This window comes from Rhinolophus ferrumequinum, chromosome 6, assembly GCF_004115265.2.
Source record: "Rhinolophus ferrumequinum isolate MPI-CBG mRhiFer1 chromosome 6, mRhiFer1_v1.p, whole genome shotgun sequence".
In the NCBI taxonomy this organism is placed as follows: domain Eukaryota; kingdom Metazoa; phylum Chordata; class Mammalia; order Chiroptera; family Rhinolophidae; genus Rhinolophus; species Rhinolophus ferrumequinum.
Genome location: NC_046289.1, coordinates 24,322,958 through 24,349,270, shown reverse-complemented (window position 1 = coordinate 24,349,270; position 26,313 = coordinate 24,322,958). Strand labels below are relative to the sequence as shown.

Here is a 26,313-nt window from a genome sequence, read left to right as displayed (position 1 = left end):
TACCCCCACCACCAACAAAGAATTATTTAGCTCTGAATGTCTGTAGTGCCAGGGTTGGGAAACCCTGCTCAAGACTATAAACTTCTGTAGAATAGGCACTAAGCGTTATTCACCATATCTCCAACATCTAGCAGAGAGCCTGGAACATAGCAGATGCTTAATATTTGTTCAATAAACAAATTAAGGTGTCTGCTTGTATATGCTTCAACTTGGATGTTTTTTCCACAAGAACTGTGCTCTGGGTTCATTCATTCTTGTCTGAGAAAGCTCTGCTATGTGGTTGAGATGATCTTGAACATCTAAATGATGATTGAAGTAGTTCTTTGGGCCGTTTGGTTCCAAGGAAATCCTAAAGGGTTTGACCAAATTGGTAATTGTTCAGATTTCCCCAAACTGATTCAAACCCCTGAAGTGATATTGCTCTAGCACCAACCCTTTGCAGGTTTAGAGTTGCTGCTTGATTGCCACTAGACCTGTTGGGTGACCCTGGTGGTTCCTAGTCATACCTGGTGTCCAACAACACTATGGAAGCATGAGGGAATCCCCCACACTTGTAAAATTTGTGAAGTCAGTTGTTTAAGAGAGCAATACATGCTCAGTACAAAACGTTTAGGAAATATGCAAAGTCAAAGGAGGAAAAAAAATCCCCTCTAATCTCATCATCTAAAATAAAGATAAGCACTGCTATCATTTTGGGACATTCTTTTTCTTCTTTATAAAATGATAGCCCAATGTACATACTTATTTGTAGCTTCCCCCCATGTATTAATGTAAGTATTCTTCTACGGTATGTTTTTCTACATAACTGCATAGTTAGTCCACTTTTTAAAAGTGCCAAGGGCTTATCACATTCTTGAAACTCACTAGCATATGCTTTCTGTTTTTGACCATGCATCTATAGTACACATATCAACAATGAGCAACATTGAGGGTAACAGACCTCTTATTCCTGGGATTTTCCATGACTCATGGAAACAAACCCTGTTTTGTTTCTACCATCAGTATTAGTGGTCCTCCTATGAGAAGTCCTGTCTGATTTCTTACATCAACTACTCTGAGCAGGTTAGAATTAATAACTTCAGAGAGCAAGTGGATGACTGTAGCAAGGCAGTCTATCACTACTGCCTAAATCGTGCTGGAAAGGGAGGTCAAAGCTGTAACAGGCTGGGGCAGTTGGGGATGGGGCTGGCCTTAATTTGTAGAGAACAAAAGGTGAGTGTGGGACTGGAAAGGGGTCAAGAACCAGGAGTTGAGGAGTGGGGACGGAGGGTGACAGTATAGAAAGGTCCACACATACTTATGTGTGAAAATATTTAGAATTCAAATAATGGGTGAAGTCTTCTTAGTTATTATCTAAATATATATCCAGTGCCTATCGTATATAAAGGGTAGTGTTTTGTTAATGCTCATACACTAAATATTTTGAAAAATCTCCCCTGTATCATTTTAATCTTTGAAGCCATTCTTTATTATTGTTTTAAAATTTCCTCTTCACCTCTGTATAAATGATTATGGTTCGTTTGTCAGCCATCCTTAAAGCCTGGTGCATTATGGCGCCAGCAGAGAAAGTATTTAACATACTTGCCCTAGTGACTTGATCTTTTGTCCAAGGCCTATCAAAAACAAAACAAAACAAAAACAAAAAACCCAAAACAACCTACAACAAAAACAAAACTGGGGTTGGGATGGGTGGAAAATTACGGAAATATGGACTTAAAGTTGCAGTTACACTACAAATGTATCATGCAGAAGAGGAACTAAGGTAATGGATTTGCAGTGGAGCGAGCCAAGGACTAAGACGGAGCGAGTAGGACTCGAAAAGACAGTACAGATACGAGCTAATCAAAGAAGTAAATGAAAAGATGTGAAAGCTGAAAGCTTTTTGAAATGAATTTGACTTATCATGCCTTTTCTCTTTGTTTTCCCAGTCCTTTAGAGTTATGCTTTAAAGCTCCCCTATTCCAGGAAGAAGCACCTACTAAATTAACTCCCTTATCAAGTAAATAGGTATTTCTTATTAACTAATTTATCCAATAATATTTGCTCATATGGGCCAAGCAATACCAAACAAAGCAAATAATAATAGAGAGATGTAATATTATTATAGTAGAGAATAGCTGCATGCTATCAATGTCCTCTTCCCATGTAGGAAGACAATAAAAACTGATGAATCTGCAGTGGAGAGCGCCAAGGCCAATGCTTCCCTTTGGGAGGCCCGGCTGGAAGTCACAGAACTCTCTAGGATTGAGTACCGTGATGTTTCCCTGAGACTTGCCGAAACTAATGAGGACTTAAAGAAACAGCAGTATAAAATGGAGAAAGACACAATGTCTGTATTAAGCTACCTGAAGAAGCAGGATCAAGAGAAAGATAATATGGTAGGTAGGTAGAAACACTCCTGAGCCTCAATAACTACCTCTATGTTATACTTGTGTCATTATGTATTTCAAGGATTTTAATTCCTTGAAATCTTATCATATAGTTAAGAGAATTCGGTTGTCTTTAACTCTCCTTGAAGCAGGACACTATTTCAGAATGACTTTACTATCATAACTGGCTCTTATTTTCACTTCTTGTCCCATGTTCTCTTGTCTAAAACAGATTGATGATCGTAAGGGAACATTTTGATCCATTTTATTTTAAGGACAAGGGCATGGTATGTGATCTATGTATCTTTCGATATTGATAAATAGTTTTAATGATTTGTAAAGTAACTCACTGATAATTCATGATCACATGATTATGAACCCAGCAAGTTGATCTTGAGTTTATCTTATTGTACCTTATTTCAGGGTTTGAGAGTAAAGCTGTTATTTTAAATCTGGAAGAAAAAGGGATGGGAACTAACATTTTGTCGCCCCTATTTTGTGTCTGGCACTATGCTAGGTACTTTATCTCTGTTATTTAGTCCTTTTAATAACCCGATGTAGCTGTTGTAAAGGCAAGCGGAATGTTTTATCATGATTTTGCTTCAGCAACTTTGGGACAAATTAAAAGTCCTAAATTCTGGGGGGGAAAAAAACCATGTAACTACAATATTGCCATACCCATTTGTTCTACAGATGAAGAAAGTAACTCTCAGAAAGGACAGGTAACTTGCCCAAAGTCACACAGCTAATAGGTGTTAAAGTGGAATTTAGGTGGAACTACAAATTCTTTTCCCGTCTGCCTCTATGAACCCCATGGAAATCCAAGGAAATTTCCACTATGCTGAGGATGATGTGCTTTATTCCCATGTAGGTTTTTGTACTTTTACTATTTATTATGTATCTACAACAAAACATACTGAAGTCTTGTTTTAAAGTTTACATTAGTAGTATCATATTGTACATGTCTTTGGCAACTTGTTTTTTTTACACAACATCATGTTTTTGTGGTATATTAAAAAAAAATCACATGATGACAGTCCATTTAAAAAAAATTTACAAAGAGCATGCTTTATTTTTTCATTTATTCTTAACTGCTTTATAATATTCCATAGCCCCCGTGGGTCAGTTAGATTCCATTTTTTGTGTTATTACAAACATTCAGTGAACATTCTTCTGTATGTCTGCATGTGCCCATGTGTGAGAGTTTCTCTAGAGTAGGCACTTAGACATTAAATTACTATATTATGGGGCATGCATAATTTCAACTTCACAGGAGTTTAAATTGAGTTACACAGAGGTTATAGCAATTTATACTGTCATAAGTGATGTATTAGAGTGAGTTCCTGTTTGCCCACATTTTTGTTAATACTTGATATTATACTTAATAATTTTTGCTTAATTTTATGGGTATAAATTGGTATCCCGGTGTTTTAATTTGTATTTTTCTGATTATTAGTCGCTTGAACATCTTCTGTATGTTCCTTCACCCATTTATTATTGTTTATTTATGTTTGCTTCTGTACACATATAAACAAATATTGGAGTGATGCAAAGCATGGCTTCTACATGAGGGTGACATGCACGTTCATGAATCATTCCATCCTTTTTTGAATGCCACCTTTTCAGTGAGACCTTCCTTACTGCCCTCTTTAAAATTAAAACTACTCCCTTGTTTTATTGTCTTTGTCATATTTGTTACTTTCCACCATATGCTGTATGCATGTTACTTATGCATTTTTTTATTGTCCCCTTTCCTGACTAGAATGAAACCTCTCAGAAGTAAATACTTTTGGAGTCTTAAAAATTGTTATTCAGTGCTGTATCTCCAAAACCTAGTATGGGCCTGGCATATAGTCATTAAAATATGTTTGCATGCTTGAGTGAATGGCTTGTGAGTGTACTGATGCTTTGAAAAAGTTAATAGCAATCAAAATTAAGTTCAAGATGAGGGGCAGCCAATTAGCTCAGTTGGTTGGAGTGCGGTGTTCTTAACAACAAGGTTGTTGGTTTGATGCCCACATGGGCCAGTGAGCTGCATCTTCCACAACTAGACTGAAACAACTACTTTACTTGGAGCTGATGGGTCCCGTAAAAACACACTTAAATAATTAAAAGTTTTAAAAAAATTAAGTTCAAAATGATACTGAAAGCATATTAGAGAAATCAGACAACTGGATACTTGTGTGGATTTTTCTGTATTTTATTAAAGTATAATTTTTGTGCATTAATGTTACTTTTTTTACCTTCTTTCCTAGGCAATTTATGTTTTTAAAATTACTTTTTGAATAGTAGGCATTATCAACATTGTCTTCTATAAAGTATTATTCTAAAGTAAATTTTAGGCCAGCCATACAAGTAATTTTCATAATTCATTACATAGAAGCCTTGTGGCTTGCACTAGCTAATTGATACTGGTTTGCATTTATCAGTATCACTTGTATTTTTTTTTTTTTGCATTTCTTTTTTTTTTTTTTAATTTATTGGGGTGACAATTGTTAGTAAAATTACATAGATTTCAGGTGTGCAATTCTGTGTCACATCATCCATAAATTACCCTGTGTGTTCACCACCCAGAGTCAGTTCCCCTTCCATCACCATATATTTGATCCCCTTACCCTCATTTCCCACCCCCCAACCCCCTTACCCTCTGGTAACCACTGTCACTTGTATTTCTTGATTTTCCTCTGCCTCCGTATATTAAGAGCCCACATCTGGCTGTAGCAAATGTGTAATTTTTCAAAATCATGAGTGCCCATTAAAACCAAAGAAACCACTTTGGGGGGAAGAAATAAAGTAGATTCAATATATCCTGGTTAATCAGCTCTCCTATAGTTTTATTACTCATTCTTTTATTTTTTAAACTTATTTAAATTATTCATAGTCTTATTTCATGGTAATTATAGAAATATTAGAAATGAAATGTTTTTAAAATTATTGTATCTTGAACAAAATTCGATTTTCCTTAAGAGTGGGTTTTTGTATTTAACGCTTTGTTCAAGCAAACACAAAATAAATCTCATATTTCACAGCTGTCCTACATGACTTAGGACTGTCTCAATTTATTTTTTCAAATTTTTAGGTTTTCCTTAAACTAGTCTAAGATACTATGTAAAACAATATTTCACTTCTGTGTCCTCTGATTACGTAACCATGTCAAGGAGTTTTTAGTTTACAAAGCAACTCAGATTCCCTCCTAAAACAAACTATAATAGCATCCTTGGAAAAAATGATTGATTCCAAGACTGGGGCAGGGAAAGTAAGTAAAAAAATAAGCCTGGAATATCTTTATGTGCCAGAAAGTAAGTAAAAACTATTAAAGGACACAGGGGCTAGCTGCAAGGGGCTGCCACTGCCCAAATCTGGGATAATCAAAATAAATAATGACAGTAATAGATTATAACCGATTGAATAAAGTAAGTCCATGAGTGCACACTGCTAATAAATACATAAATTAATAAGTGAGGGAGAAAGGAAAGATTTCCTTATAGTAGAATGCAGTAAATTATTAAATTTCCATTTGGCATCTTAGTAATAATTGACTCAGTCAAGAATCATCAGTGGATGCTAAAACTTGTGGGTGTTAGATTGATGAGTAGAAGGATATTTGCATAGTTTCAAAATATCTTCCCACAAATTACTTAATAGTTACAAAAGGAAAAATAGTAACTTTTAAGTTGAAAAAACTGGTAAACACAATCTAATACACTGATTAAAATTGATATCACCTCCTGATGTGAATCACTGGAAAGGATACATCATCACTTTGGCAGTGCATGCCTGCCAACAATGCATAACCTGAATCTATTCATGAAGAAACATCAGACAATCCTAACCTTGGCCAGTGTTCAAAAATGTTGATATTATAAAAGACAAACTGTTCCAAATTAAAGAAGACTGGGATACATGACAAGTAAATGTAATACATGATCGGGGATTATATCCTGGACCAGAAAAAGAAAAGTTGCAGTAAAGGGCATTATCAGGACCAGGAGGGTAAAGTTTTAGTATGGACTATATATCAATGTTAAATTTTCTGATTTTGATAATTGTACTGTGCTTCTAAAAAAGAATGTCCTGGGCCGGCCCGGTGGCTCAGGTGGTTGGAGCGCCGTGCTCCTAATGCCGAGGTCACCAGTTCAATTCCCACATGGCCCAGTAAGCTGCACCCTCTACAGCTAAGATTGTGAACAGTGGCTCTCCCTGGAGCTGGGCTGCCATGAGGAGCCGGAGGTTGACGTGGGCTGCTGCAGGCTCCCGTGTGCTGCTGCAGGCTCCCGTGTGCTGCCGGCCCCAAGAGCTACTGTGAGTGGCCGACCAGCAACCGACTGCCTCAACCGGGAGGAGCGCAAGGCTCATAATACGAACATGGGCCAGGAAAATGTGGCCTAAACAACTAGACTGAGAAACAACAGCTTGAAGTGGGGGGAGGCAGAAGACGGGAGGGGAAATGTCCTCTTTCTTAGGAAATACATAAATATTTAGGGGTAAATAATCATAACGTCTTAAAGTTATTCTCACATGGTTCAGAAAAAACATTGTAAAAAAAGTGTATATCATCTGTATGTATCTAATAATTAGGTATTTAGATAGATAATATATACATAGGGAGGAAAGCAAATGTGGCAAAATTGAGTGAAGAGTGTATGAGAACTATTTGTACTCTTCTTGAAACTTTTCTTTTAAAAGGTTACCCAGATAAGAGAAATGCAGATCAAAACTACAGTGAGATACCACTTCATAGCCATGGCTACTATCAGAAAAACTGAAAATAACAAGTGTTGGGGAGATGCAGAGAAGTTAGAACCCCATTGGTAGGAATGTAAAGTGGTGCAGCCATTATGGAAAACATGATGGAGGTTCCTCAAAAAATTAAAAATCAAATTGCCATATGATACAACAATCCCACTTTTGGGTATATTCCCCAAAGAATTTAAAGCAGGATCTTGGAGAGAGATTTACACACCCATGTTCTTTGAAAAATTATTCACATAGCCAAGAGGTGGAAGCAGCCCAAATGTCTACTGATGTGATGGAAAAAGAAAATCATGCAGCCTTAACAAAGAAGGAAATCCTGACACATGCTACCACATGGATGGACATTATGCTAAATGAAATAAGCCAGTCTTGAAAGGACAAATATTAATGATTCCACTCATCAAGTATCTAAAGTAGTCAAAATCCATAAATAGAAACTAGAGAGGTAGTTGCCAAGGGCTGCTGGGAAGTCAGAGAAGGAATTAGTGTTTCATGAGTGTAGAGTTTCAGTTTTGTCAGATGAAAAAGTTATAGAGACCTGTTGTACAACAATGTGCATATACTTAACACTACCGAACTGTACATTTAAAAATGGTTAAGGCGGTCAATTTAATATTGTGTTCTTTACCACCATTAAAAAGAAAAAGTTACTCTGGTAATTCTGATGATAGCCAGGTTTTGGAAACTGGCAATAGCAGATTAAGGTTATGGAGTATGTCCTCTCTTCTCCTCTTCCCACCATACTCAACCTCTCCAACCCTGCCAGTTTTAATATCATGTAAAAACAAGGCTACTTAATAAAGGCAGGGCACAGAGCAATTTCTTTACCTTCCTGATTTTCATCTACAGATTGAAAAACTGAAACAGCAATTGAATGAAACAAAGGAAAAAGCCCAAGAGGAGAAGGAAAAATTGGTGAGTATCTATGTTTCACTTCCTAGGTGGTCAGGTTTCTGGCAAACTTGTATTTAAGACAATGAGAGTAAATGAATCAGTCCTATGAGCAGCTCAGCAATCTTAAAGCTCACACACTTGTACAGAAGCTCAAAGATAGCATAAAAATATGTTATTGTAGAAACCATCTGGTATTAGTGGTGCTTACTGATCCTGAGTTTGACATTCATTTTAGGGCTTTTCAGTGGATCAAGTTAGGAAAATATATTTTTTTAAAGATGAAAATATATCGTGAAATATATTACTAGTCCATACCAATACTTTGAATTCAGATGCAGGAATACAGCATTTTTACTTAACTTTATCTGTGTCTCCTTTTTCCCTCACCAAAAATCCTGGTTCTTAATGATACGAGTATAATTGTGTAGTTGCTTTAAACCTCAACACCTCAACAGTCACAGCGTGCCAGAACCAATACTACTAGTGGAAACAGTTTAAGATTTTGTGGGGTACGATTCCCCTTAGGATATACACCAATAAGAGTCTACTATCAAATTACAAGGTTTAAAAATCATTTGAAATAATTCCTTCCTGCGAGGTTATGCCACCAACTTGACAACACATTTTGCTTTTGATTTTTAGGAGTTGCTTTTGAAAACTTTAATTGTGTATATAAAATTATGTAATTATGTAATTATTATTATGTAACATATTTATGTGGTTCCAAAGTAAAATCTATCAAACGTGGTGTATTCTGAAAAATCTAACTTCTGTCCATGTGTTCGCAACATACCAGAGTATCTCGTCAAAATGGATTTTTGTTAACATGATAGGTGCGAAATGGTATCTCAGTGTATTTTCATTTTCATTTCTCTTATGAAGTAAGTCACGCATTTTTTCATATGTTTGAGGGTCATCTGCATTTATTTTATATCTCTTGTTTATTTTTTCACTGGTATTACTGGTGCTTACTGTATTATTGGCCCTTTTTTCCTTCTTCCTCCCTCCTTTTTTTCTCATTTCTCTCTCCTTTCCTTTTTCCCTCTTCCCTCTTCTTTTTCCTCCTTTTCTCTCTTCCCCTTTCCTTCCTCTTTCTCCTATCTTCTTCTTCTTTATTTATTTATTAGAAATAGTGGCCCTTTCTTTGTCTCTTAATTTACTAATTTTAATTTAGGGTCAGGAATGTTATTTACCTTTCTTACAGATTAAAAATTTGTTCAATCTTCCCATACCTCTTTTAAATAAATATCTGCATTTTCTATACAAGATCAGCTCATTCTAGAATTTTTCTTATTCAAGGCACTTGGTATCTTTTAACAAAAATTAAAACTTTATGCAAAAATGAAAAGGGGACATTTCTTCAAAGAAAATAGACAAATGGCTTAAGGCTTAAGTGGAACTTGATTCTGTGTGACTTATGTTCTTTTTCCTAACTCATTTACCTGTTTTTTACATAAAGGAACAAAAGTATGCTGTGCAAATAAATGAACTGGAGGGAAAATTCCTTAAGAAAGCCAAAGAAATTGGCATGATTCAGACAGAGCTGAAAACAATAAAACAATTCCAAAAGAGAAAAATGCAAGTGGAGCAAGAATTAGATGATGTAAGTTTCTTTCTTTTTTTAAAAAAAGAAGGTTGGAGTTAACTACTATGTTTACAAAAGACTTCATAGACATTTACTCCTGTTAGATGGTAAAGGGATCCCTTTGACATTTCAGAGTTTTTGAGAGTAAAAGGATAAGACATATCAGTTTAGGACTGGATACAAAAAGTCTTGATGGTTAGACTTTTCTTTTTCTAAGCATTGATTTCTTGGTAACTACACCAAATCTTAGCCAACACCTTCCTGCATTTATCAGAAGTTAAACCTTTGCAATGGCTTCAATAAGAAACAAACTATGCTTTGAAAACATTAGGGGCAAAGCAGCAAAGTCCTAAAGGAAAATATGTTTAGACTGATGAATTATAATTTTAGTCAATTTTAGAGGGCTCTCTGGATAGGAGTGGGTAGAATGAGGAAAACTGAGTACTTCCAGAAAGTTTCCTTGACCTTGCTATCCTCTTTCTCTTATTTTTCATTCCCTCAGTTCAGAAGTTAGTTTTATTGCATTAGTGATAATGCAACAAATGTCCCAGATGAGTGCCAGGCACAAATAGCTGAAATTAGCTTTGTGACTTTGGGCAAGTTACTTAGCTTGGTTTCCTCATCTGTAAAATGGGAATAATAAGAGTTACTGTCTCAAAAGGTTGTTGTAAGGATTAAATGAGTTCATATGTGTAAAGTGCTTAAAATAGTGTATATCACATACGTAGTGAGAATTATATTAACAGTCGTATGTAGCTCTCTGAAAAAAAAAGGTCCCGATTCATAGCATTTGCTAATTTCCTTGGGAGTAAATACTTTTATTATGGCTAATTTCAAGTTACCAATGCTTTAACAACCTGCTATGAGCTGGCTCTACCACACCGCTGAATATTCGTGAATACTCTACAAATATTAGTAGTAGTTGTAATAATACAAGTAGTATTGCCACCAAAGGTAACCATGTAGCACTTAGTGTAGGGGTTAAAAGTTGGTGCTCTGAAGTCAGACTGCCAGAGTATAAATATCGTCTTCACTATTTGGGTATCTTGTTAAAATTCCTCATCTGTAACATGGAGATGAGAGAAATAGTACCAACTTCAAAGGGTCATTGTGAAGAATTAATGAAATAATCTGTTTTATATGCTTAACACTGTGTGATAAATATTACCTGCTGTTGTTTATTCTGCTGCTGTTATTATTCCTGCTAAAATCATGCTTATTATAGTTAGTAATATTTAAGGCTCTTCCTCGATCTCTTTTAGTGCCTCTCACTCTCAATCATGGTGTGTTTTCCAAGTATGCAATGTCTCTCAGGCTCTCCTCTGGCTACCCAGAGTCCTACTTAGCAAGAAGCAGCTTTGACGGGAAACAGAAATTCCTCCTTCCTGTTTCTGTCCACTTTTTAGCTAACTGCCAAGTCGAAAGGGTATATAAGGAATGAATAAGGTAGGTAAGATAATGTTGTGGATGAGATCCTGGACTTCATATCCTGGCTCTGCAGCTGATAGCTACTATGTGGCCTTGGATAGTCTGTTAACTTCGCTGAGTCGCAGATTCTTCATTTGTAAGGTGTGGATATCAAGTCACCTACCTCCTCTTAGAGATGTTGTGTGGATTAAATAACGAATGTGTGTGAAGTACTTAGCACATTGGCTCCCATCAATTCTTAGTAAGAGTAGTAGCGTAGGAATTATTGATGTTTTGATTATTGTTATAATTATATAGCTTTAAAAATCTTAATAGAGGATTCTTTGAAGCTCTAATTAAAGGAAAGAATCAGCACATGTCAGGCAAGTTACGGAGTGGGAAGACACTTTCTTAGATTGACAGGAATGTGTTTTAACTCCTTGTCAAATAATTGTGTAGTTATCCCCAAAACCTTCCCATGAGGCTAACGTTGTTCATGAACATGATTACTTGTTGCTTTATAACTGTCGTCATAACTGTTGCTTTAAAATTGTTCTTAATTTCTGTAGCTCACCATTATACAAACTCCTTTGCAGTATTTCATGGGGAACTCTCTTCTATGGATTTCAAGCCCTTAAAATAGGAGCTATATAAATGTCTTCTCTAGTTAGGTTATGTTTGTGTTCTTTAATCTTTATAAACTAAGGGGAGTAAAAGCCACATCATCTACTTGTGTATGTACTTGTCATTGCTCACAACTTCCTAGACTGTTCTTAATAAAATTTGCTAAGTGAATGATATGAGGAACCATTTAAAACTAAAACATTTCATAGAATTCATAGAATTTTAGATCTGGAAGAAACTTTAGAGTCTATTTTTAGCCATTGTAGAGATAAGGAAAACTGAGACACAGAGATGTTAAATGACTTTCATGGTAAGTTGTAGACCTGGTAGCAGAATCCCAGTGTCCTGAATTCCTGTCCAGTATCTCTAGTCTTGCTCCCTCTATTTCTTTATCTGTATTAGTTACCTATTACTGTAGCACAAATCACCCCAAATTACTGTTTTAGTGGCTTAAACAATAATAAACATTTGTTAAAAGCACAATTTCTATGGGTCAGGAATTCAGGAGCGGTTTAGCTGGGCAGTTCTGGCTCAGGGTCTCGCATGAGGTGCCGTCCAGGTATCAGCCAGCTGCAGTCACTGGAGGGCTTGACTGGACCCTGTGGGTCTCCTTCTAAGGTGTCAACTCACATGGCTGTCACATCAGTGCTGGGCGTCACTGCTGAAGGCCTCAACTTCTTCCCATCAACTACCTGAGTGTCCTCGCAACTTGAAGGATGACTTCCCCCAGAGTGAGTAATCCATGAGAAAGCCAGACAGGAGCTCTCCTTTTCTCTACCGAGCTGGGAATCACATAGCATGACTTCTGTTATACTCTATTAGTTAGAAGTAAATCCTCAGTCTGGCCCACGTTCTAAGGTGGGAATTAGGATCCATCATTTGAAGGGAGGACTGTCAAAGAAGTTGTAGACATATTTTAAAATCACCACACCACCACAGTCCAAAATCCACACTGCTACAGGAATGATCTTAAAATATCATGGTTCTGATCATGTTCTGATCACCTCCCTCAAGAATCTTCTTTAGTATTTCTCTACTGTAAACAGCATGTTGTCCAGACACCTTAGCGTGAGTGTCAAGACCCTGCACCCACACTGGAATGTTATTATCTCCTTTTACTACACCTCCCCTTGCTCACCCCTTCTCATCCACCCAAACTGGACATTCACTCATCTCTCACGTCTTTTTTCTGCCTTTCACACTGTTTCTTCTCCTTGAACTATATTCCTGATAGATCAATGTACATTAAAATTTTATCTATTCTTCAAAGGCTCAGCTCAAATGCACATTTTCCCTGAGACCTTCCCTCAGAGTCCCTTTTAAAAGTACTAATTTTCTTCCTGCTATTTGCAACAACTGGGATGAAACTTGAGGGCATTATGCTAAGTGAAGTAAGTCAGACAGAGAAAACAAATACTGTATGATCTCACTTATATGTAGAATCTAAGAAAAGCCAAACTCAGAGAAACAAAGTAGAATAGTGGCTCCCTGGGCTGGGGTTGGGGGAATGGGGAGACATTGGTCAAAGGTACGAACTTCCAGTTATACGATTAAAAACTTCTGGGGAATCTAATGTACAGCATGGTGACTATAGCTAATAATACTGTATTATATACTTGGAAGTTGCAAAGAGAATAGATCTTACATATTCTCACCACAAGAAAAGAAATGGTAATTAAATGACATGATGGAGGTGTTAGCTAATGCTATGGTAGTACTCATTTTGCAATACATAAGTGTATCAAATCAGTACTTTAAACTTACACTGTGTTACATGTCAGTTATATCTCAATAAAGCTGGGGGGGAAATAAATAAAAACAGCAGAAAATAAAGGAATAATTTTCTTTTCTGTGTATTCCCATAGCATTTTGTGTCTCTTATTCCACCTGGCCCACTTATCTTGATATTATTTATCATTTGTCTTATCTCCCCTACTAGGTTGTAAATTTTTTGCGTTACAGTGTTGTCCTTTGTATTCATCGAAATGCAAGATACACAGTAATGCTCAATGAGTATTTGTTAAATGCTGAATGGGTCTTTTCATTTAAAATGTAATTGAGGGATATCAGGTTTTCTAACTAGATGGGAGGAATCCTTTACAATGTATACGTCTACCAAATCATTACAATGTGCACCGGATGTGATGTGATGTGATGTACCTTACAGTTTCGTCAATTATACCTCAATAAAGCTGGAAGAAAAAAATTCAGAAGGAAAATCAAGTTTCATTTTATATGAAAATGTAGCAGATTGAATCAAGTGAAATTCCCTAACTTTTCAGGAACTCTCAAAAGAGTCATCCTAAGTGTGGGTAGATACTCTGAATCAAAGTGAATTAGGAGCTAGTTGTGCATATTCTAGTGGGCTGTGGTATTTTTTTTTATTTTTTTTTTAAAGAACAATGTTGCCACCTAGGGGAGAAATAGATTTCAAAACAGGGCTGTTGGGTCAGAAAGACTTAAAATTCAAAGGCAAAAAAGATACTGGCTTATGGAGAAAAATAAGGTATTTCTGTGGAATCCCAAATACGTATGGAAGAATTAAGGCAGGTGTAGGGGCCTGTGAACTTAAAATTGAGGGATATATATAAATGAAGAAAATTATACTGTGTATATAGAATTCATATACAAATTAAAAAGAGATCAATTTAGAATATCAAAAGGTAGTCAAAGCATAAATTTTAAAGAAAAAAATTATTTCTACGTACCTGATTAACAGAAGCAGCATACATTGGTAGGTTGCAGTTATTATCTTTTAATAAATTGTTTTAGTCTATCTTTTTTTGACAATGTGATAATACCCATTCCAGCAAATTTAGCTGATAAAAAAAGAACAAAATCACTACAACCCCCCAATTACATTACCTAGAGATAACTGTTGTTAACATTTTGGTATATTACGTTTCCTCTTTTCTTCCTCTGCTATGTAGAAACATATTTTTCAATACCTATATGCTATTTTTACAAAAATGAGGTCATGATGTACAAATTGTTTATTAATCTGATTTTTTTCACTTTACATATTGTGAACATTTTTTAATGCCATTGCATATTTTTCTATAAAATCTTTTGACTAGATACATGAAATTCCTTTGGGTAGGTGTATCATGATTTATTAATTGGTTCCTTGTTTGACATTTGGACTTTTTTCTAATTTTTCACTATTATAAACTATGATGAACTTCTAAGAAGCAAAATACTTTTATATATCTAATTAGTTTTTAGGATGACTTCTTAGAAGCAGAATTTATGCATTAAAGAACATTTAAGCTTTTTGATATGCATTATCTAATTATCTTTCAAAAGATTGGTTTGTTAATTTATAGATTTTTGAAGGAGTCCAATGGCATATGAAAGGTATGTCCCCTTATACACTAGGATGGTAGACATTTCCATAAACTTGAATGTTGACATTAATAAAGTCTTTGATAATGTAAAAAGCCATTAAAAGAAAAAAAAATATATATATATATATATATATATATATATACACACACACATACATATGACAGGGCAAATGAAAAACACCTTAAAGTGATCATATAAAATGAGATTTAATACAGTTAGGACAGAGATCACAATAAAGGAAATTTAAGTATAAGGGGAGATAATACTAGACATAATAATAACTCATCATTATATTAAATGGTTAACATTGTAAGTAGATGTGATATTTATTATTTATTCCTTGCCATACCTCTATGAGATAGCAACTATTATTATCCTCTTTTTCTTCCTGGAGAGCTGAGATTTTAAGAAGTTGAGTAACTTGTCCAGAGTCAAACAGCTGGTCAATGAGTGAGGTAGAACTTGAACTCTGGTCTGTCTAATGGAAAGCACTTCTCACTGCCTTTTTAATGGCATGAATATTAGATTGAGTATGCCTATTTTAATCTGACTGATTCTTCCTAGTAAATATAGACTACAGGATCATAGCTTTAAATTAGCTCAACTTTCTTTGTCTAGAATTTTATATCCTTTTTATTATATGTAGTTTTAGAGGACAGAAGGATCCATCCGTGGGAATCATAGGGAGATTTTTTTTTAGATTAATACTAAGAAGAATTTTCTAAAAATGCAACTATTAAAGGGCAGGTTAGTGAGATTTGAATTAGTGATACTTCTGTCTCGATGTTTGTCTCATAGAGAAGTGATTTCTATATTAAGTGGGAGATTTTATAGTCTGATCGCTAAGGTCTCTTCCAATTCTAAAATACGATTCTATGAGTCCACATGTTTAAGACGAGGATATTTAGAAAATATGAGTCTGAGAACACCTTGTCTGAATGTTCTGAGAACTGTTATTCATGAAAGGCTTCTTAGAGACTCAATACTGATCTTGTAAACCTATAGAAGTTTGGGGGAAATTCGGTACTCACAGGCAGGGACAGTTTTTCTGTGTGTTGAGGATTAAGAGGTAATGTATAACAAAAGGTGTTTCTTTATTGAGAATTTTCTAGGAATATGCCCCAGTCAACCCCATTTTCTATTGACCAGTTTTTGGTTTTTTGTTATTTTCATTTCAGCTGAAGGAGAATTTAAGGAACAAGGAGCGGAAACATCAGGAGACTCTTAGGAGATTGGAAGGCAGGTTTTTTGAAGAAAAGGTATGGCATATTAAGGTTGATTGAGAAATCTTTTGTTTACTAGAACAACATAAATGTATTTACATGCCTTCTGAGACATATCAACCTTCCACTTGGTATCTTATTAGAAGATTCTTATCAAATCACAGTAGAATAAAAAAGAGGGGAAAATGAAACCTATTCTAGATATCTCAATGTCTAGTGTTTTTTCCCCCTTCCAGTTAAAGATTTTTAAAATCCTCAAGAGAGATTGTCACCTTAACAAGGCTTTAGGACACCCCCCCTCAGATTGGTGTGCCGCATGTACCCCATTACATAGGGTGGATGAGACTGTAGCTGTCACTCTGGTACATATGAAGTGCATTTTAATTATTATTGTTTGTATCTCATCCTAAAATATAATCTCTGTGAGAACAGGAACCTGATCTGTTTTGTTGACCACAGAATCTCCAGTATCTAAAAAATCTGGTACACTATTAGTGCTTGCTAGGAATATGTTGAATGAGTAAATAATGACTCTCCTCACTGTGTTTAGCAGAAAATTCTCCCAGCTCTGCTTTCCCGTACTGATGTGGAATTTTTTTTTCCTATTTACCTGTCATGTTGCTTCTTTCATGGGGAAATTGGGAGGTACCCTAAGGTGCCTTTGTTCATATTGTCCTCTTCCTTTGCTCCTCTATCAGTACTTGGAGTAGTTTACGTCAGGTCATGTGGACAGGAGTATTTTATTTGACATTATAAAATAAAAACTTAACTTTTTGATATGTAAATTTTGTTGTTAGAAATAGAACTCTGTATTAAAACAGCCTATTTTCATTTTTAGCACCGACTAGAAAAAGAGGCTGAAAAGAAGATAATAATGCTGGCAGAGCGAGCCCACCGTGAAGCTGTTGTGTAGGAGACTACTGCCTTTTTTTCTTTCCAATAGCCCCTCTTACTTCTTAGCAAGTCTCTTGTGCTTATCCTTTTGTCTTCCCACTTCTGTCCTGGTTTGCTTTCTTCAGATATTCTGATTACATTCCCTCACTGTTTCTAGAAAGAGAACTTTGTGTCCCTGCCCCTTTTCCCTCCACCCTTTCTGTAGCAGCACATGTGAGGCTAAGAACCTAGGCTTTGAAGTTAGATTGGTTCTCAAGATACATACCAACTGACTGTAAGGAAGATTCCTTAACTTTTTTGAAATTAAATTTCTTTGTTGGAAATTGGAGTTAATAATAGCAACCTTGCAGTTGTCATAATCATTAATGTTGGGGGATAAAGCAATCATTGTTCTAGTTTGGTAATAATCTAAAACTTAGGCCTCTTTTTTGAGATCTTATGTTTGTCTATTTCAGGCAGTTGAACAATGCTGGAAGAACTGTTTTTAAAGAGAATGTTTATCTCCAGAAAGCTCTTGCGTACCACCTGAAGGAAGCTGATGCTCTGCAGAAAAACTCCAAGAAGTTGCAAGAGACTCAGACTTTACTTTTACACCAAAAGGTTCCCATTCTTATTTAGACTTTGTTTCCTATCTGTTTTTTTTTTTTAAGGGTTGGGTTACATAAATACTAAGCATTGAGTATAATAAAGATACATATGGACAATGGGACCATTTTTCTTCTGTCTGGATGATGTACCTTTCTTATCTGAAAAAATTAGTTACTGAATGACTAAGAAGCATTAGACTTGGCTTTATAAAGGATATGTCAGAAATATAAATATAACTCCTATCATCTACTATCTGAGAATATTCATTTTGCTTTGCTTAGAGTTGGTCCCTGATTCACTTAGGAATAGGTTCAGCTGTGAGTAACACCCCTGACAACAATGGCATCACACATAAGAGTTTATTCTCTGACTTAAAGGAAGTCTGGAGGTAAACAGTCCAGAGCTGGAATGGTGGTGCCACCAAGTCAGCAAAGACTTGGGTTCCTTAACTCTGCTCTGCAGCATGCGGCTGACATTCTCCAAGTCACCTCGTGGCCCATGGCAGCTGCTGGAGCTCTAACCATTACTCAAACAGCAGGAAGGAAGAAGGACAAGAAGGGAAAATGTACGCCCCTCCCTTTAGCAGTCTTCCTGGAAGTCCTTACACACATTACGACTTCCATCTCATTGACCAGAACTTACATGGCTATGCTGAACCACAAGGGAGACTGGGAATTTTCAACTGGGCTTACTGCCTTCCTGAATAAAACTGGGGTTTTATTACTAAGGAGAAAATGAAAACTGGACATTGGGATAGGCAAGTAGTAGGCTGCAAGAGTTTTCAGTATACAGTTGTTAAATTAATGTTTTACTGTATAGTCTCATTGATTTTGGAATTACCCTTTTGATAATACAAAATATTTAAACTTTCAGAATTTTGGATGAAGGAAAGTTTCTTAATTAGCAAATTCAGTGATCTTCACAAGTCCAGACAAGGACTCGAGGATGATTTTTACTCTCTATACACAGAATACCAAAATATCACCATCTCCACGTGGCACCAAACTCAAATCTCATGTAGTCAATCTCATGTAGTGGAAATTAGTGAGGAACTTTTAAGTTCTGAAATTGATTAAAGAAAAAATATCTCTCACCTCTCTCATCTTTCTGTTTTTAGGAGATCAATGACCTGTTGGTTAAGGAAAAGATTATGCAACTTACTCAGCAGAGATCACAAATTCAAACTCTTCAGAAGAAGGTGGTAAGCTTGGAGACTGCCCTGAGTTGTATGACCAGAGAGTTTGAGACTGAAGTTTTAAAACTGCAAGAACAGGCAATGGTAGATAACCATGGTCAGGTTGAAATTTACAAGCTGCAGCACCTTCTTCAAATGAAGGACAGGGAAATGAATCGAGTGAAGAAGCTGGCCAAGAACATACTGGACGAGAGAACAGAAGTGGAAAGGTTCTTTTTAGATGCTCTACACCAAGTGAAGCAACAGGTCCTATTTAGCAGGAAGCATTATAAGAAGGTAGCACAAGCTGCTTTCAATCTTAAAATGCGAGAGGCATGTGCAGGAAGAACAGAATATCCCAAAATTCGAACATTTGATGGCAGAGAGCACAGCACCAATACTGTGAATCAGGATCTTGTGGAGGCCGAGAAATGGTACTAATAATGCTTTAACATTTTATCTTTTGTGCTATTTTTTGTGCCCTTTAGAGAAATAAGAGCCCTGAAAAGTTCAGTTTGCTAATATCTAAGTATTGAGTATGTTACTCAGTAAGCTACTTGAGGACAGGAACTGACTTATTCATCTTTGTAACCCCTATGCTTAGTATAGTTTGTGGGGGCCTAAAAGGTATTCTTAGTAGATGCCCCCCCTTTTCTTCATAATAGAGACTTGCTAAAGAGAATAGATTATTTATTCCATAGAATAATGTCATTGTATTATCTTTTAACATGTTCCTTTATTTTGTTTCCTGTCAACTAGTTATAAAAGTTTGATTAGATTCAGGTTAAACATTTTTGATAAACATACTTTCATATATATTTGGTAATGTTCCTTTTACTATTCTGAGATGAAATTCGTAGGTAATAATGTCTAACTATTGAAAAATCAATATAACAATTCTTCATAACAATTCTTTGTTGTACAGTATACTGTCCCATGGGTTAGAGGACACAATAGTGACCCCCCTCTATCACTGTATTAACCAAAAGTCCCCACAAGTTTCCAAAATACACTCGAGATCTACTGCCACTATGATAAAGGTAGCAGGATGCTTGAGATAGTTGTAGACTATAAACAATGATTAATCATTTCCTGTTGGCATTTTTACCTGGTAGAGCACTCTTCCCCCTATAAGCCATGGATTAAATTATTGTGCATTTTAAAGCTTATTCTTAAAATTATGTTTTCTGTCTCCATGCAATTAGATTCTTCAAAGGCTTTATTTTAACTCAAGAAACTTAAAAGGACTCCGTACTTCTATGTACTTAACATTTTATTAGGAGTGCTTCCAAATGTGTTTTCTGCTTTGAGTTATGTTTTTAATGGACTAATTTGTAGGTTCTTTTAAATTACATGGCCACTGGGAAGGTTGGACGCGGTTAGTGGCTTCTGAAAAAATAAGACTCTTCTTCAAATATATCCATACTATGTATAATTTTTTTCCCCTTCTTGCCTTATTCAGAAGTCTGTAATAACACTTCTCTTATCAAGAGATTCACTGTAATTTCTTCTTATTTATTTAATAAGTCAAGCAAGTTGAGTCCCTATCAAATATAATACAGTTTTTTCTTTTTACATTTTTTGTCCATTGTATATTAAGTGCTATATAAGTTTTCAGGGGAACATACACAAAAATATTCTCCATATTGTTACTGCAGAACCTGGACTCTTCCTATTCTGCCTTTTGTGTGACATTTTTCCTCCTGAGGAACTTGTCACCTTAACCTCAGTTTCCTATTGCCTCTACCAGCAGGGCAGGAGTGGTAGTAAAATAGGTGGGTGCAAAATTAATTGCGGTTTAAAAGGTTAAAAATAATTGCAAAAACCACATACTATATCACCTGCGAAAGAGGCAGAGTGGAGCACAATTGAAGTATATGGTGATCATAAGGCAAAACCTAAACTTTTAAAGAAAACTAACCCAAGTGCCCAAATGCAAAAAATTCCTTACATTACACAACATCAATACCCTATCTTAAATGTCAGCCAGCTTTTGTAAATTGCAAGTAGACTGAATCTTCTGGGAAAGTTATAGTATAGATAAAGACCTGACTGGAAAACTTAGCTGCAACCTGATTTAGAGGTAAGAAAATAGACTAGATAAGTTACACGTTATTTTCTAAATTTACCTTTGTTACTCTATCTTCATAGCAAAATATCTACTACAAAAGGAAATCAATAATTTTACCAAACAACTTTTTTTTTCTTTTGTCTTTTTTTCTTTTGTCCTTTTGTCTTTGTGTATATCTGGGTTCAATATGTCATATTACAACTTTTTATTTTGTGTTTTGCTAGATGTTTGAGCACACTTTTTTTCATGTTGTTATAGTTTTTATTTTCATTTTAATTACTACATAACATTTCAGAATGGCTAGCATATTGATATTCCTTTCAACTTTATGATCTTGTAATAGACACAGTTTGCTTTGTAGTCATTACATTTGGAAACCTTATAACATTCAGTTATAGTTGGAAATTTTCTTTTCTTATGTTTGCATACTTTATATTTTTTTAAAAAGAAGAGATGCTCACTCTGATCATATTTTTCCTTATCACTTTTTTTCTTTGAAATTCTTCAGGACAGATATTCAAGGAAATGTGGATATTGGAGATTTGACCTGGGAGCAGAAGGAGAAAGTCTTACGATTGCTCTTTGCAAAAATGAATGGTTTTGTTCCTAGGTAACTCCTTATTTCTGTAGTGAAATACCAAGTTATCAACCCAGAAACCATATAGGAACGATAAACTTATTCTCACTTAGAATTAAAGGAAGAGGAAAAGACCAAAAACTATAAAAGGGTCTTACTTCTTAGCCAGAGGTAAAGAATGGGAGACGAATAAATGAGCGTGAAAATGAAAGATGATCTAGAACTAAAGCGGGGAGAAAAGATTCATCTTAGATATTTAAGGCAATGCTAAGAAGGTATTATAAAACATAGCTCAGCTGAATGAGTGGTAACTGAAGAGAAGCATAACAATTGTTAAGATTTTATTGGCCTTCAAATTGTTATGATTTTTAAGCTGATTATTAATCAAGAGACTCTCTAATACTAAGAAAAAGACTGAGAAAGGAAAAAAAATTCACAGATATTCCAAATAATTTTTTTTAATGATTAGTTTTCACTCTCTCCACTATGTTTTATCAGTAACTATATCCCTGGTAATGACCTATAAAGTGGGTAAAATAAATCAATCACTTACTGATTGCTTGTTACATGCTTACAGGCTCTATGTTATGTACTATGGGGATTCAAAAAAAATGGAGACATTGCCCTTGATCTCAAAGAGCTTACCATCCAGTTGCCCAAGCAAAAACCACACGTAACAAGGGAAAAAATTAGGTGGCACAATAAAGTATAATTGGAGTTCAGACAATATGTCAATGGGCTACAGTCGTTAGGGAAGATTTGAGTCAGGAAGCCTGAAAGAGTAGGATTCTGTGGGTGCCTTGTAGGGTAGTGGGATAGTGGGTGGGGGAGAGCACATCAGGAAAGGTGCTTAGTAGACAGCGTAAGTAAAAACCCAGAAGTAGGAATGGGTATTGGGCATTTAGGGAACATTGAGGAAAAACTGCCTAGCTTGAGGAAATTTAGTAGTGCTAGAGAGTAATTAGTAATTAGAAATAAGGTTTAATCTATAGATTAAATTACGATGAGCCTTAAAAACCATGCAGAAAAGCCTGAACTTACGCTACTGTAGATTCTATAGTAGTGTAACACACTTTTATTCTCTTCCTTGAAGGAATTCGAAGAGCAATAAGCTATACTCTCATACTTTCTCACTGGAAAGGCTCACAGGTCATTGTTCTCAGAGCTAACCTGAACCTAACAATGACAACTATGATGAAATGGAGGACAAAACTAGAGGTGGGGACCAGCAGAAGCTGCTGTACTACTCTGGGCATACAGTGGTGAGGGGTTTAGGCAAGAGTGGGAGCAGTCAGAGAAAAGGGGAGAAACTAAGAGACACTTAGGAAGGAGAAACAGGACTTGGTGATAAAGGACAAAAGGAATAAAGAAAGCAAAGTGTAAATGTTTGAGTTTTTAGTTTAAGAAATGAAAGAATAGTGGTATGAAATGTAAATGAAAAATCTGGGAAGCCAGTATGAGGGAAATATTTAAATTTAATCCATCCATCAACTCATTAACATATACAATTGAGTACTTGCTATTTATTGAGGATATAGTGTTGAGCAAATAAAAACATTTATGCCTCATCTCGGGGAGTTCATGGTCTACCTGGGAATAAAAACATATTCAAATCATCACACAAATAAATACAAAAGTATAACTATGACATAAGCTCAAAGGAGTGTTATGAGAGCCTAGACTACGGGAATCGGACCTAAATGAGGTCAGGAACATTTCTGAGGAACTAAAAGCTTGAGCTGACCTCTAAAAGGCCAATAGGGGGTGGCTGGTTAGCTCAGTTGGTTAGAGCATGGTGCTAATAAAAGGCCAGTAAGAACAAAAAGGGGAGGAAAAACATTCTAGCAGAAGAAATAGAAAGTAGTATTTTCAGTATCAAATTGGAGATAATGGCAATATATTGAAGTGAAAAATACTTAAGGCATTGTAAATAGTGATTGGAGTATAGATGATAGTTTCAGGGAGAGATTTGAGCATGTTTAGTGAAAATTGGTAGTTGAGTTCAGGAGAGTAGATGAAGGTAAAAGAGTAAAGGGTTGAGGCTATAACCTTTAGGAATATGCACCATTAATGAACATGAGAACAAAGAGTACAATCAATAGAGAGAAGTTTAAAGAAGTATAGGCTAAATGGAAGATGGAGGACTTTGAAATGGCTTTTGTGTCTCTGGTAGCCTTCCAAAGAGGTGGAAGAGGATCCAGCCTGTAGATACTGAATGTCTGTCTCATTGTGAGTTGACTTTTCTGTACCCCATGGAATACAGCCAGAATTCCAGGGCTCAAGTTCCATATTGTGTTGTTTTCAGCACTGGAGAAACAAAGGAATTTGAGTAAAATCTTTCACACCAAGCAATTAGCTTCAACCTGGCCACAATGGAACCATATCTAAGTCTGTTGGAATTTCATGCTAGGATTGGATGAAGAACAGAGAAGATAGGAACAGAATGGTGAAATATTGAGATGAAGATGAGTTTAATGAGAAAGCTCAGACTAGGGAGGAAGGAAATGATAAAATGTCTACCATGGCAAGTAATTAGGAAGTTGGTGACAGTTCACAATAGATTGCATGAGTATGAATCCAACAGTGCAATATTTTTCTTTGTGATTGAGCTAAGTCAAAGGAGTATACCCAATAAACTGTACTCTTTAGTGCATCAGCAACAGCTCTGGCTGTAACTCGGGCAGTGGTAGTAGCTGAAGCACATTATTAGATTACTTAATATGGCCAGATTTTGAATGAGTTTATGCCACCTTCATGTGCACCTAGTTGAGGACAAGTTTTAGGAGTGAGATATGTGTCTATCTGCTGGCAAATCAACCTACTGCACTTTTTATAACTGTTAAGCTGACTTTCAAATTACAATACTGAATTAGTGATGTTTGTTTCTTGTTCTTAAATCAGGCTTTCCAAAGTATAGGAGAAATTTTCATACTGTGTCTGTCTCCATTGGGTAACCTTTCTGTGTTCTGTGGTTCTTTTTGTGGGAAGGGAATTTTCTGGCCATGTTTTGGTTGGTACTGTGGCTCAAACTTGCCCATCACCATTAAGAGCTGTTGTGTGAGTTTCATCATCATGATCATTTCCATTTCTTAAGTTCAAATATGTCTCAACTTTAAGAGAATGTAAGTTTATATGAACTTGCCTAACGTAATACTGCCTCTATGTGTGTGTGTAAAAGCTCATTTTTGAAAATGAGAAGCCCACCCAATGAAGTATTCATTTAGCACTTTTACAGTGTAGTTGAAATACAGGGCACAAGGAGACACTGCCTGCCTCATTGTTAATTCTTCCCACTACAGGAAATATAGCCAGAGTTCTAGGCCTCCCATTCCAGACACCGTTATTCCGGACAATGGAGAAACAAAGGAATTTGGGTAAGCTCCCTCTTGACAAAGCAAGGAACATGAACCTGGTCACAATGTTTCTTGTGGACATATTACACGTGCTAGAATTGAGTGAGAGTAACATGGCAAGCCTATCATTCTAAACCAGGTTCTATATGTGTATGGTTATTGACAGGTCTGTTACTTTGTCATTATTGCAGGGATGAAAGTAAGCTTCAAGAGCAAACCTTCATCACCCAACAAGTACCAATCTTAGACTCTTCTGATGAACTGATATCCAATATTCAGAAAGGATCACAAGAGTCTGACAAGGTAAGGAGTCTGTAGTCTGACCAAACAATACACGTAACTGTTACCTTTCTCCATGCAGCTTCTTGATAAGTCACAGTTCTTTGGCTTTACTAGCCAAGAGCTCTCAGGGATCAGTGAAATGAGTAATACTACTAGTATGAACTCATGGACATTTTTATCACAATATCCACACTAAGGAAGGCATATAACTAATGCAGATACATATCTGTGCCTCTCTTAGTGTGGAAAGCCTATAAATTGCCTTTTGAAATGCACAGCCTAGCCAAAATATGTACTATCTTTTATGTAAGAATAAACATAATGACCATGTAACTCTTAGCTTTGGACAGAGGTAGGAAGTCTGAGTTACCACAAGCTATGGGACAAAGGCATTATAAGGAAGAATGGCACCATTAAAAAAAAAAAAAAGCCAGATTTTCTTTTTAAGAGCTTTTTATTTGTAATTTGTCATAATAATCAGTATAGTGTAGAATCAGAGAAATTTTAAATGAGGCCACATCAGAGCAAAAATAAAACAAAATACTGAATTTTTTAGCTGCTACTAGCATAAACATAACTACATATTTTTTTTCCATATAAGAAATAAAAAACTTCTAAGTAGCAAGTAGTTAGCCAAATGAGTTGATTCCAATCAGAGAAACACAATGCTGATTAGCATTTTTAAAACACGATTTCCCTTAAATGTAAGGAAAATTTAGGAGTCTCTGTGATCATATTTAATTCCACTTGGAATTTAGAAAACATGACCTTTTATTCAATCCAGCCTGTAATTGTTGGATTGAACTAAATATCACTATCAGTTGCAAGCTGTGATAAGAGATAAAACAAGGGGCATTCTATAAATTTCTATTGCCTCTCCTTTAGGAAGGCAAATCTAAAAAAAAGAAAAAAAAGGAAGACCCAGTAGGGTCATAAATGTGTTTTACTAAAGTTCCAGTCACCTTAAGTGATTGAAGATTTTGACATTGTATCCAGTAGGTAGTAGTAATAAGCCTAAAATCCAGAGTGCACAAACATTTTCAAGGATTTCACTATCCTTAATTCACTGAATAACCTCCCTGGAGTAGGTTAGCATTATCCACGTGACTAACAGGGACGAAGAAAAATAAATGACCTAAGTTATCTGGCTGAGGACCAGAGGTTACTGC

At 35.8% G+C, this 26,313-nt stretch overlaps 1 protein-coding gene across 2 annotated transcripts in view; it reads left to right on the top strand.

The window, feature by feature from the left end:
* BBOF1 (basal body orientation factor 1) overlaps positions 1–26,313 on the top strand; it is a 31,013-nt gene that overhangs the window by 1,072 nt on the left and 3,628 nt on the right. The window contains exons 2-11 of one of the 2 annotated variants that reach the window (XM_033108970.1): positions 2,150–2,378; positions 7,974–8,039; positions 9,478–9,621; positions 16,161–16,241; positions 17,044–17,114; positions 17,555–17,699; positions 18,805–19,295; positions 21,441–21,542; positions 24,809–24,883; positions 25,054–25,165. In XM_033108970.1, coding sequence (XP_032964861.1) covers positions 2,150–2,378; positions 7,974–8,039; positions 9,478–9,621; positions 16,161–16,241; positions 17,044–17,114; positions 17,555–17,699; positions 18,805–19,295; positions 21,441–21,542; positions 24,809–24,883; positions 25,054–25,165 — 1,516 coding nt within the window. The remainder of the gene's footprint in view (positions 1–2,149; positions 2,379–7,973; positions 8,040–9,477; positions 9,622–16,160; positions 16,242–17,043; positions 17,115–17,554; positions 17,700–18,804; positions 19,296–21,440; positions 21,543–24,808; positions 24,884–25,053; positions 25,166–26,313) is intronic. The other variant, XM_033108971.1, reaches the window with a different exon arrangement.